Here is a 12743-nt window from a genome sequence, read left to right on the forward strand (position 1 = left end):
CTAGGACTGGGGTTCTCTTGTTCTCAAAGTTTTTAGTCTTAACATAAGGTTGGGGTCACCAGTTTCCTCAAAACCCCTTGGTGCATGCTATTCTTTCATCTGCTTCCCCGAGCAGCAGACTCTGTCATTCAGTGACTGACATTGCCTAAGTCACATTTTCTTAATCTCCCTATCCCCATGCTGGCACAAGCAGCAGCCTTTTCTTTGCTCTCTTTGCTTCTTTATATGCAACTGGTTGTAGAGATCCGCCCTCATACCCCACCAGGACACACATGTCTGTCCAGCCTCCACCTCCTTCCCTCTGCAAAGTTAAAATAGACCCTGCAGTCTGAACCTCCCTCCTTGCTGAGTCCTGCATGGGGCAGTCTGCACCCCTTCATGCTCTCTTTAACAGGACTCATGACAAGGAATCAGAAAGTGTGAATATATACACCAAATATTCACATTAGAGAAGTGAAGAAAACCAGCAGTGAAGATGAAAAGCAACTGGTAAGAAAGCAAGTGGGATTTATGAGAAATCTGTAAGTAAGAGACTAGAAGAGTAAAAGCTCTCCTTGTCAGCTGCCTTCTTTGTTGTTTGTTTTTATGACAGCCTTATATGAAAGAAATGGTAATAGAAAGAGGTTTATAGACATGTTTTGTTGCACAGACAAAGATAAAAAAGTTCTTATGTAAAAAAATTGTCTTCTCAATTCTGTTAGTAAATCCTTTACTCACGTTTTTATACATATAATATGCATGGCTCTGAGGAGAAAGCCAATAACAATCTGTCAGAAACTATACATTCATACTGGAGTTTTCTTTCTGTTTACAGGAAAATTACAGCTTTCTTTTACGTGTGTAGTTTTCTGGGGTCTTTCATCTCAGCTACCATCCAGCAACAATCAAGTAAGGAGGCAGAATTTACCTGTTTCACCTTTCTGTAATTTTGACTGTCAAAGGAATTATTTGGAGCTTATTCAAAATTAAAATACTTTCTAGCGGGCCATCACTGAAAGACAGAACCGTCTGTGTGTATGTATGTATGTATGTATGCATATGAGAAAAGGGAAAAAAACAAGAGCTGTGTGTATTATTTTAAATCCAGCATTAGATACATTTTAAGGCAAAGATTAAGGTCTCAATACAGGTGGTAGATACAGGGCACACACAAAAAAACACCTTTCTGTGCTTCTAGTTAAATATTTTTCTGCTATATACGGCAACAAACTCAATCCACTTTGTTTGCTGGGCATAAAACGTAAATGACTGGACATCAGCCATATGTCTTATCCAATAATATAGAATGAGGCTGTTTCTAAGGCATAACATGTCAGCCTGAATGTTTCCTTTAAGTCCATGTTGTTAGAAGGAAACCCACATTTATGTTTGAGTCCTTGCAGCACACAAGAGGCTCTCTGTGGGCTGGAAATGCATCTCCTTCCAATTTGCATGCTTCATTCTTCCCCACCCAGACTCTACTAACATTTTCCAGATTCACCTGATACTGGACTTGGGCAGAACTCTTTCTAAAAAATGTTTATTTTTCCTTCCTCCTTCCTTGAAATAGGGGAATCTGGTGGATTCTCATGCTCACTTCAGGGCTTTTTGACAGATAATATTCAAAAAAATTAGATTTTAAAATTTGGTTTCCTCAAAGGAATTTCTTCTACAATCTTGCTTGGGTCAATAAAAAAGGTCTGTAAGTCCTGCTTGCCCCCACCCTATATTTCATGAAAGTCCATTCTGTGATCAAATGTGGTGCAGAGGAAGGTGGGAAGACCAGGAATATCAGAGAGGACAGAAGAGATGCCGATAGTTTCTCTTCTCAACAGCCTCTTTAGTTGGCATGAGGTTTGTTTAAGTTTGCTTGGGATTAGGGAGACTGTTGATTTAGGTAACCGGCTTTTTTTTTAAGTTTACTTAAACCACCAAAAGTTCCAGACCAAAAACTGCTTATACTGCAGGCCTTCTTATGCTGGTACAACTATTTCTCCATAGTTCAGCTACAGAAGAAGAATTATAACCCTCTAATTTAAAGGCTTAAAAAAAAAAAAAAAAGAAGAAGAAAAAAAGCAAATAATCAGTCAAGTTATAATTTTAAATTTGGAGCTCCCTAGAAGCAGATACTTATTTTCTCAGACCTTTGACTTCACTGAGTACAGTTTAAATTTATTATTAAATACATCTACTTAGTATTATATATAGCTCTATTTAATTCATAATATCCTTACAGTTGCTTCACTTGATTCCTCTTTTAAGGCAATCTCAGGCAATGTGCAGACACATGGTTAACATATTCCCCCTTTTTTGCAGGGCTGCCAGTCATTCTGGGTTCAAGTCAGAGAACTGATCTCTGTCCAACAATCAGGATTGGCCAAGATGACTTACCAGGCAAGTGGCATACTGTCTTTTTCTGGAAAAAGCTGCTGTTCAGAAACTTTATCAGGTTATATTCAGCTCTGTGATTGCACAATTCTCTAATTAAAGTAAAATAGAAGTTACATTCTGGATATGCATTTTTTTTCTTGTAGGCTTTGACCTGATTTCTCAGTTCCAAATAGAAAAAGCTGCTTCCCGAGGAATTGTCCAGAGAGTAGTGGGCTCTGCTGCTTTACAAGTGGCTTATAAACTGGGACCCAATGTAGACTTCAGAATCCCAACCAGGTAATGCCTTTTGTTGTTTGATTTGAAAATATATACCTTTTGCCATATTATTATTTAAGGAATAGCTCCTCTCCTCATCTGGATCTCCTAGTTTGCACAGCTCTTGGAATAGGAATGATGAGTCCAACTTTTTTTTTTATTGACAGCACCAGTCTAGACTGATTCTGTAACAGCAATTTGAGGGAATTCCACTTTCCTTTACCAGTGGTAGTGCTCAGGATGCCTGGAGATTCACTGAAAGAAAGAGGTTCACCTCTAGGAACTGATGCCAGCAATCATAAATGACAGAAAAAGTGATAGGGAGGCAAAAAACAGTAGGAAAATGGGGGAAGTTTTCTTAAGACATTGGAACAAAGGGATCTTTCTGCTCATGTAAGGACTGCAGGGGCAAGGTAGGATAAAAGCTGCTTGATTATATGGTAGGTTAATTTTGCTTTTTGGATAGTGGGTAAATGTGTGTTCCTGGGTGATTTCCACTCAATCTGTAAAAGATGAAAACTGTTTTTAGCTTGTCACAGGCAAATTGCAGTAAGAGCCAGGATTTAGGAATCTAACTGTGTTTGTGCTTTATGGGCCAGACTATTGACTCTGGTGAAGGAATAGAGAAAGTACAGCAGGGTAGAGATATTTTTGCCAAATTTAGGCAAGTCTGGATTCTGGTCCAGTGCCTTCTGTAAGTACGAATGCTTTTAATTAGCAATGAGCTGGCAAGGCCCCTAATTGGACTACTGTTTCAGCTGGGGATTATCAGAGTGCAAGGTGTTTCTGTCATACTCCAACTACCACTGATAAGTCCTTCTTGCTCCAGTCCTCCCTGGTTGCTACCTTCTTGGCCATTAGGTTAAGCCAGTAGCTTAAGGCTCAGCTGTCTGGTTACACAGGGCTCATGGCTATTTTCCTTTACAGTGGCAAATCAAGGCTGCCAGTGTATAAAGGTGAATCCAACAACAGAGAGTAAATGGGATCTTCATTTCATTAAAAAAGGGAGATTTTCAGATTCCCAGCTCTTGTTTCTTAGCTCAGAAACAGTCTGAGCTATCAATGCTGTCAATATTTTAATTTTTAAGAAAGCTAGCTCAGGTCACTTAGGTACACTGTTGTAAATGGCTCTAGGGAGATATAGGCCAGATAGACACAAGTTATCTGTGACCAAGCCGGTGTCAGTATGCCATGGCATATGAGCTGAGTACCTGCACTGGGTTTCTTGGCTTGTTGGTGGTGCTGTAGTATCATGAATTTATCACATTCAAGACACTAACTGGTACCTCCAGTCAGCTTTATGCTGTTCCACTGCAATGCTAGCTCATCATATAACTGAAATATGGTGCCAGCTCAAACTAAAAAGCCACCTGCACTTGAGCAGTGTGTTTTGTCTTAGGGAATGGGTTAAGCCTTGAGTCCTGGCAGTGGTCTAGTGCAGTTGGTGCGCTGCTTCTCTGTCTTTGAGCCTAGTCCTGCTGCTCTGCTCCAGTGTTATTCTACCATGTGCCCCTCTCACTAAGCTCAGAAGGAGTTTGGGAGTAGGTAACTGAGGCTAAAAGTGCAGGAGAGGCCCACCTTAGCCTAGCACCAGTTCCAATAAAAATTAAAAAAAAAAAAACAGCAAACACCTCTACATCATTTATACAATGTGGTATGGGTGGTGGATTTTACTGATATGAATTTGTAGTGATTTAATGCCCGAGGAGCATTAAAGGAGGTAGTAAGTTATGCAGACCACCCTGAATAAGACTGAGCATCTGTGAGGGCACTGGCATAGCCCTGGCTCTGTCAGCCCAGAGCTGTGCAGCCACTGGGAGCCCTGCCGGCGTTTTCCTCACTCCACCTGCGCTCTCCTCATGATAATTTTAGTATTTGCCGGGAGCGAGCGGGCAGCGCTGCGCGCCGCCGCTGCAGGCGTGGGGCTGTGCCCCACCGCGGCCGCCCGCGCCCTCAAGACGCGGAGCTGTTCGCGCCCGCGGTGCTGAAACGCCGCCCCGCCGCCGGCTCCGCGGGGCTCCGCGGGTCCGCCCGAGGCGCTGTGACCCGCCCGTCCAGGATGCCACAGCCCCTCGGGTACGCGCTTCTGGCGCTGCGAGCTCCTGCTCCACCAGGAGACCGCGGAGGCAAAATCCGGGCCATCCTGTAAAACCCAGGGACCACCGTTTCCCACGCTGAAGGAGGTGACGCATGGAGGCACAAGTGCAGCATGGGCTCCTGCGGAGGGCTCCTCAGCCATCACGTCAGCCAACAGCAGGCTCAGCCTGCTCCGCGTCAGACAACCGCTCTCACACCTTCTTCACCGAGCAGCTGTACCCGTACCAGGGAGCTGGCCGGCCACGGGAGCAGCGGTCCTGTGCCTTATGAAATAAGGAGGGCTCTCCCTTTTTAAGTAGAGTTCCTGGTGTAAGGCGTTCGAGGGCTGTGAGGGATGGAAGGGTGCATGCGTGCACGGAAATGGCAAGCCAGCCAGTTACACTATCAGCACAGAGGGCCTGACCCTCACTGTTCTGTCAGCGGTTATCAGGAACAGGAAAATAAATTTAGGCTAGCCTATGGTCATTAAACTAGCCCAAACTAGTAAATGTTACAGTGGCTAGGGCCCAGGAATGTGAGCTCAATTAGATTGGCATGGCTCTGCATATTTATTCAGCTTCTGCTGAATAAAGCAGGAATAGCTTATGCCTTATTTCTACATAGCTTCCTTAAACAGCTACTAAATTGTAACTTGGTCTTTTTGCTGGTTAGTACACTTGCCAAGATCCAGAAGTATAACCCAGGTAAGTCACAGAGCTGGTCAAACAGAATGAACAAAAATGATTGCACACAAGCCTTGATTTAAGCTTCTGCCATCATCCAAATAAATTTCCATTGGCCTTTGTTGCTTCTAGTGTAAAATCTGCTGAAGAATCAACATAGTGTTCTTTCCTTAGTGCAATAACTTCTGTGAAGCTGCCATGACTCATACCCATTGTCTCTGATATACTGAGCCTGTCATTTCTCAATTTACTTTAATAATCTATTGGAGGTATCCACTAGTTAGCAAGTGCAAAATGAATACTGCAAATTTGGATAATAATTGCACTGTTTTTTAATTGAAAGCTTTAAAAATATTATATTAGCACACCAGAATACATTGAGGATACTTCTGTTACGTGGGGAAAAAGGCCAGGCACTTTTACGCACTGAGTGGAATCTTAATGCTTTGACCTCCCAAGCAGGAATCACACTAACGGTATTGTGTTGCAATGTGCGCCCTATGTCTACACCTGTGTGTATAAATTAATGCCAGGTGACATTCCAAGATCTTCAGCCTTGATCATCTATACTGTTAAATTGTTAGACAAGACCTTGGCATGGTTTTGGCCCAGACTGCTTAGCACCCTTCTAAATTCCTCAGCACAGCTTGGGAGTTAGTATAGGCCATGGGCCATTCCCAGGAAGCAGTTTGCATGGGGTCACTGTGTTTTGGAAGTAAGAGGGTTTAAACTTTTTCATGCCAGCTGAACTTTGTATCAAAGAGTAGTCCTGGGCACATTTAATTTAGTAGTGTGAAGGTAGCCTACGAACCTAGAAATGATATCTCTTTGTCTGCATTCTGACCTCAGTAGAAATAATGTAAAAAATCAAGGTACTTCTTGAACAGCATTTATATTCAGGGTTGTGGTATGGTATGGACCACTTTAACAGGTGACATGACAAGCAAATACTATATCATAGGAAATTTTAACATGAAAATAGGAACTTTATAAAGCTTTATCAGGAGTTTTGGAACATACACAGAAGAATTTCATAGGCTGATTTCCTGATTTTCCTGGTTTTTTGGGGGGAATAATGCTTCTCTATGGAGTAATGACCCTCAAATGCATATGTTTGAAGGTCTGACTTTCTGCACCCAGTCACCAAAGTTCTTTAGTTGCTTTTCCTCTTGCATTACAAGTAAGATGCCCTGCGCAGTACCGCTCCATTGATATTGATGATGAAACAGTAATGGAAAAGACAAAATGCAGCTAAGAAGCTAATCAGCTCATAACAGTAATAATTATCTCAGAACTGGATGTTTCTGAAGATCAAAGACCAGCTGAGGCTAATGAGTTCTAGCAAATTACTTCTGGCTAATGACTTAGGACAGTTTCTTTTAACAAGGCTTAGCTGGTTGTGTATTGCTATTGCTTATTTGAGGGCTGCCAGGTTGTGCCTGTGAGATCAGCTGCAATCCTGAGTGGCTTCAGGAGGTGATGATACCAGAGTTTCCAGCTTGAGCCAAGGAACCTGCACCCAAGCCTATATGAAAATGCATTACCATGAGATTGGCTGGAGGAATTTCTACAGCTATTGTACTTACATTTTAAAGCCTTCATTTAGCAAGGATTAAGTTATCACTGTGGGCAATGGAGCCCAGTAAGAAATTAGCTCGTAGAGAAACAGGTTTATAATAAGAGGTTATGTTGTAGTATTTAAATGAGTATACAGCTAACCTTTGAAAATATGCTGCTGCTCTTAATGAATCCTGAAGCCAATGGGACTATTCAGGTTTTTCATTGCCTGTTCAGATGACATATCTTGGTTATATTGCTGCCTTGTTTATTTAAATATCATTATAAGTTTTCCATAGTTTCTAATTATTTAACATTTTAAGCTGCTGACTTCAGTAGGCTTTTGCCTATATAAAGATCACAGGCTTTGGGAAAAAATATGTACTGATATCACTAAAACCAGTGGAATTGCTTTTCATTACTATCGTAATAAGTGAGATGAAAATTTGTCTCTGCTCTACTTAAGAAATTATACATATAAATCTTGCAGAATAACACTCCTGTGCAGAACACCTTTCTGTCACTGGGTCCTACTAAGTTTAATATTGTTGAGTCACATTACTGATACTTAGACTTTAGTCTAAAGGCAGCAGCCCTTCTGATTGCTGAACAGTTATCATATGCATGTTTATGTATTGACTTTTTATCTTTACTGTTCTATATACATTTCTTATAATTTGGCTTTTTCTTACCAATGTCAAAAGATCTTAAACCATTTCTCTGCTTTGTGCATCACTTGAAAAAGTTAACATATTTCTTTTCTATTTTAACTTCTGAAAAAGGAGGGCCCATATGATAGCTTCTAAAGGACTGACGATGTAGCTAAATACAGTGCAAAGAACCCTTTTGCCAATCTGGTATAAACAATCTTCTAATCAAAAAAGTGTAACTACGTTTACCTAGGGTTTTTTTGCTGGTATAGTTATGTCAGCTGAAGTGGGGTGAGAATGTGTGTGATATTTTAACCAGTATTGCCATGACAGCAAAACTTTTTCAGTGCAGGGGAAGCATGAAATTCTCTCCTTGGAGGATCTGTGATTAGCAACACTGCCTTTAGCTGTAGAGGGTGGCATATCAGACCCTCTAGAGCCACCGAACTTGATATAGAGAAAGTGAAATGTCACATAGAGGCTAGTTAAAAAATAACCTAGCAATAACACCTTGGATAGGATAGTAGTAAAAACAGCTCTTGTGCAAGAACAAACAGTAGGATTTAGCAGCCAAAGAAAGAAATGAGATGAGCTAAGGATTTAGCAGCAGAGAAGGAAATTGAAATACTTGTTTAAGAGAGATTATAGAGGAAGAAGAAAACAGAGGTCCATAAAAGACATGCTGAGCTGGGTCAGGACCTTAGCAAGAGGCTGAATGTGTCTGAACAGAGAGAGAGTATGCTCCTGCAGCAGGAAAGAAAATATAAATATGCTGTCTAAGCTGGAAGCCTAACAAAGGGAAGGAGAGTGCAGAGTAGTAAACACTGGAAAGGGCTCAGCATAGGAGGAAAAGTAAAACACCCAGACATTGACATTTGCATTGAAGATGGCAAGATGCAACCTTAAACAAAACAATGAGAGAATATCACAAGTTAGATAAAAATGTTATAGCACAAGACCAGCTGGGACAGACTGCTCTGTCAACAGAGATGTAATGAGACATAGCAAATTGTGTGCATTTTAAAGATACTGGCAAGGAATGCCCTCTCCCACCTTCGTTTGCCTCTACGCCTTGTGTAATGTGGTATCTTCCACCTAGACGTTCCCCTCCTCAGCCACCAGCTTGCCCTGCAGCTGAGGTACATAACAAACTGCAGGGTCCTGGGGAAGGAGGAGAAGCACTAGCAGTGTAGTTTGGTTTATTAGGTGAGTGAAGCTGCTGCTGCTTGTCAGGCTTTGCCTTTACTTGAAATCTTGCTGAGGCTGTGCCGTCTCCTGCTGGAATATGACTGTACTACAGCTTGGGACACATTAACGCTGCACGACGAGCTGTCTGCAAGTACTCTCTTACTACATCAGTAGTCGTTGAGATTACAGAGGTTCATTAATAGCTAAATTCCTGCTGGTATAGGATTGATCTGCCACTCGAAAATAATTTTGTTTGAAATGCCTACTTGCCTAAGAAGTTGAATGAATGCTGGCCACCAGATAGCTCTGCACGTCTCCCTGCTTAAGAAAATTTAGTCAAACAACTCTTTTTTTGAAACAGTCTGAAATGCGGATAGAGGATAAATAATGTATTCAGTCAATCAGATTATGACACTACAATTTTACCACCCATCGAAGGTGAAAAAGTGTATTTTTTTAAATACTTTACTGGATTCACTGACATATTTGAGATAAAATCACATCATGAATTTAGACAGTGATACAGCAGATAGTTCTTATTTGTTTTTGTTTCCAAACTGCATATGTTACAGGACTTGCAAAACAATGAACAATTTTAACTGTAGCATATCTGTTCCCTGTTGCTTGTAGTCTTGTGCTTGAATGTCACAGGATATAATACATTTTAAGTGCATGTTCTTACTACGTGTACAGTTGTCAAAGGAATGATTTGTTTCTGCTGAAGAGATAGCTAGTAGATTAATGAAATGGTTATTGTTAGGCTGAACAAGAAAATGCATTTGCAAAGGTATTCTTATGTCTTCAAAAACAAAACAGTTCTGCACTGACTATCTACCTTGTCAATTATAAAATCACACTAAGTGACTAAGTGCTAGTCTGCTGCTGCTTGATCCATTACAGTTAGAAAGAGTCATCATAAATATTGTATAATGTAGGAAGAACCCACATTTCTGAACTGGCTCCTTTTGCCAAATGAAGTGCAATGCTAGTGATTTAAAAGGATATCCTGTTTCAGCACTCTTCATATATAAGAGCACAGATAAGTGTGGCCGATATATGGTTCCTCTGAATAATTGATTCTCACTGCTCTGTGACGGTATGTAAAGCTTTTCAGAACAAATGCACAACAAATTTACTGTATTTCGATCCTACACAGTGCTTTGTATTCCAATGGATTGCCTGACGAATATTCCTTTCTAACTACTTTTCGCATGACGGGGGCCACACTTCAGAAATACTGGACTATTTGGCAAATCCAGGATTCTTCAGGAAAAGAACAAGTTGGAGTGAATCTTGATGGTCCAACAAAAAGTGTTGAATTTTCTTATAAAGGACTGGATGGAAGTCTCCAAACGGCATCATTTTTGCATTTGCCTTTCTTGTTTGATTCCCAATGGCACAAGCTTATGATAAGTGTGGAAGCAAACAGTGTCACACTTTTTATTGACTGTACTAAAATAGAATCCTTAAACATAAAACCAAAGGGGAAAATCAGCATGGATGGCTTTGCTGTGCTTGGAAAACTTAAAAATAATCCTCACATTTCAGTTCCGGTAAGTTTCAAAATTTATATTACTGCCAAAAGTGCTTTATAGGAACTTTACACATTATTTTTTTTGTGGAATGCATCTTCAAAAGCCTTCTGAAAGCAGAAATGGAAGAAAATAAATCCTTTGGTAGGTAAGTACTAGCTTTGCTTTTTAAATTTTCATGTATATAAACCGTGTAAGGCAAGACATGATCCTGGTTATGTCTAAGTTTCAGCAGCGAAGTGTCTCAGACATCCACATTTCTGTCACTGACTTCTGCTCTGTCTGGATGTATCGACTGGGTATTCCCTTGCTTATCTTTTCTATGGAGCTTGATCCAGAAGGAGGTGTCAGAACGTGGGCTTGCGGCCTGTAACTCACACCAAAGACAGAGCAAAGCATTCACTCAGCAAGATCCAAGACCTCTCTCTCATATGGGTCCACTAGCCATCAGCTAGCTGATTAACCCTGTCTCTGGCACAATAAATATTTTAAAATAGTTAATAAAATGGGAATATCACCAGTAAGAGGGAGTGACAGTATCTTTTTGATCTACTCTGAGGCTCACATAAGAACGAAGAGACCCACATTTAAATCTCAGCTGTAAATCAGAGATTATCCCCAAAAGACTGTTCTAATCATTGTGCTACCAGGTATGATAATGTTGACTGTAGCACTTCCTCTTTGATTAGTTTATTTTTTTTCCAAAAAGGTTGACCTGGAGTAGACAACTAACTGTGTTCTTTCTTATGAATCCTATCAGGGATAAGAGTAGAATTAGAAGCTAGACCTGATCCACTGAAGGGCCTAGCAGACCTGAGACAAAAATTTCACCCACCACTAGATACCTTCTCCTGGCCAGCTCAGGAAAACCCAATCCTGTATCTTTGCTTCTGTGAATCCCTTTCTAAATATCTAAATTTCTCTATGTATTGTAGAGGATACCTAGACTCAGTATGAGGGCTCCTTTATTCTGCACAGTAAGAGGTAGGCAGTGAAATGCTGATTCTATATCCCTCTAGTGCATTTAATGCTAAAAGTATCCTCTTCAGGCTACCACAGTGCGCGGAGAGTTACTTTGATGGGGAAAGTATCATTGGGAGTGACATATGGTAAATATTGAATGCTTTTGTGCCCTTCCACTAAGAAAACTGAATATGAAAATCCTCAGGGATTTTATTATTTGATTATCTGATTTTGTTTCAGAGATGAGCAATTAATAAAAAAAGCATATAGAAAAAGCTGCATACCTATAATTTCTGAGAGAAAACAGTTTCTAGCTGTCACATCTGCATTTTGTCTTTAGATATCTCTGGAAGTGTTTTCTCAGCTAATGAGAAATATTATTGCACTTTATGTTGAATAATGCAGGAATTTTGTCCCATGATAGCACTAAATGACATTTAAGACTTTGTGAAGGCTATTTCTGAATTTGTTTTGTAGATTGCAAGGAAACAGTTTAAAAATATAGGAGAAAAAAAATGTACAAAACATTGCAAAATTCCATATATTGTCTTGTTCATTTTCCAAGGATCCCCTTTAAGTGTGTTAGGAACACATAACATGAATAGCAAGAGTATAGGATATTGGGTATTCATTTCAAAATGGGTTGAATGGCAAGAGAGAAATCAGATACTTAATATACTGTAACTGTTTTCCACGTAGCTATACTGAAGATTTGCATCAGTTTTTAAGTAAAATGAGCAAAGTGAAGAAAGATATAATCTTGCATTAACTGTATTCCATATGATTTGCCAAAAATGTGGCCATAGGATAATTAGCATTCTGTAAACTTCAAAAGACAAATTTTGCGGGATAAGAAATATCTCATACTTTGTCACCTTTGTATGTATAGCTAACTGTATTGTATTGTACTGAAATTAGTTCTGCTTGAAAAATGGTGACAGAAAGCTGCTACAGGTGCCAGAAAGTTGCCATCCATCATGTTGCTAGAGATGTTGATTAGGAAATATTAAGTTACATAAATTCTATTGAAAACAAAAGTTAATCTTTTAAAATACCATTCAAAAGTAATGCTGGAGTTGACAATCAATGTAATGATTAGCTGCATATGTATTTAGCTTTGCTGTCTGGTCTGAGGAATACTGGTGGATGATTGGTGGATGGGATAATGCAAATATAAATTTTATGCATGTTTTAGGGGATGTAAGAATTGCTACTCAAATATTGCTTTCCCCTTCAGAAAGATATTTAAATTAAATAGATTGAATGCATAGAGAGTTATAGGTATCAAGGTAATAGTACTAAAACACCTAATTTATAGTGTTACAGCAAACGATGCCCTCAAGTTAGACATATAGCCATCCTTCTTAAAAGCAAGAGAGGTCCTATTCCCTCTTGAAGTAATGAATAGAAGCAGCAGCCTACAGACTAGGAGAGAGAAGCAGTTTCAGAGTCACCTTGGCTCAGAACTC

At 40.0% G+C, this 12743-nt stretch overlaps 1 protein-coding gene across 1 annotated transcript in view; it reads left to right on the forward strand.

The window, feature by feature from the left end:
• The first annotated feature begins 475 nt into the window (after positions 1 to 475).
• The window catches only part of COL9A1 (collagen type IX alpha 1 chain), a 71944-nt gene continuing 59676 nt past the window's right edge, over positions 476 to 12743 (forward strand). Inside the window, exons 1-5 of the mRNA XM_013952390.2 lie at positions 476 to 489; positions 815 to 888; positions 2296 to 2373; positions 2514 to 2646; positions 9936 to 10332. Of these exons, the coding sequence (XP_013807844.2) occupies positions 476 to 489; positions 815 to 888; positions 2296 to 2373; positions 2514 to 2646; positions 9936 to 10332 (696 nt within the window). The remainder of the gene's footprint in view (positions 490 to 814; positions 889 to 2295; positions 2374 to 2513; positions 2647 to 9935; positions 10333 to 12743) is intronic.

Source organism: Apteryx mantelli, chromosome 3, assembly GCF_036417845.1.
Source record: "Apteryx mantelli isolate bAptMan1 chromosome 3, bAptMan1.hap1, whole genome shotgun sequence".
Classification (NCBI taxonomy): domain Eukaryota; kingdom Metazoa; phylum Chordata; class Aves; order Apterygiformes; family Apterygidae; genus Apteryx; species Apteryx mantelli.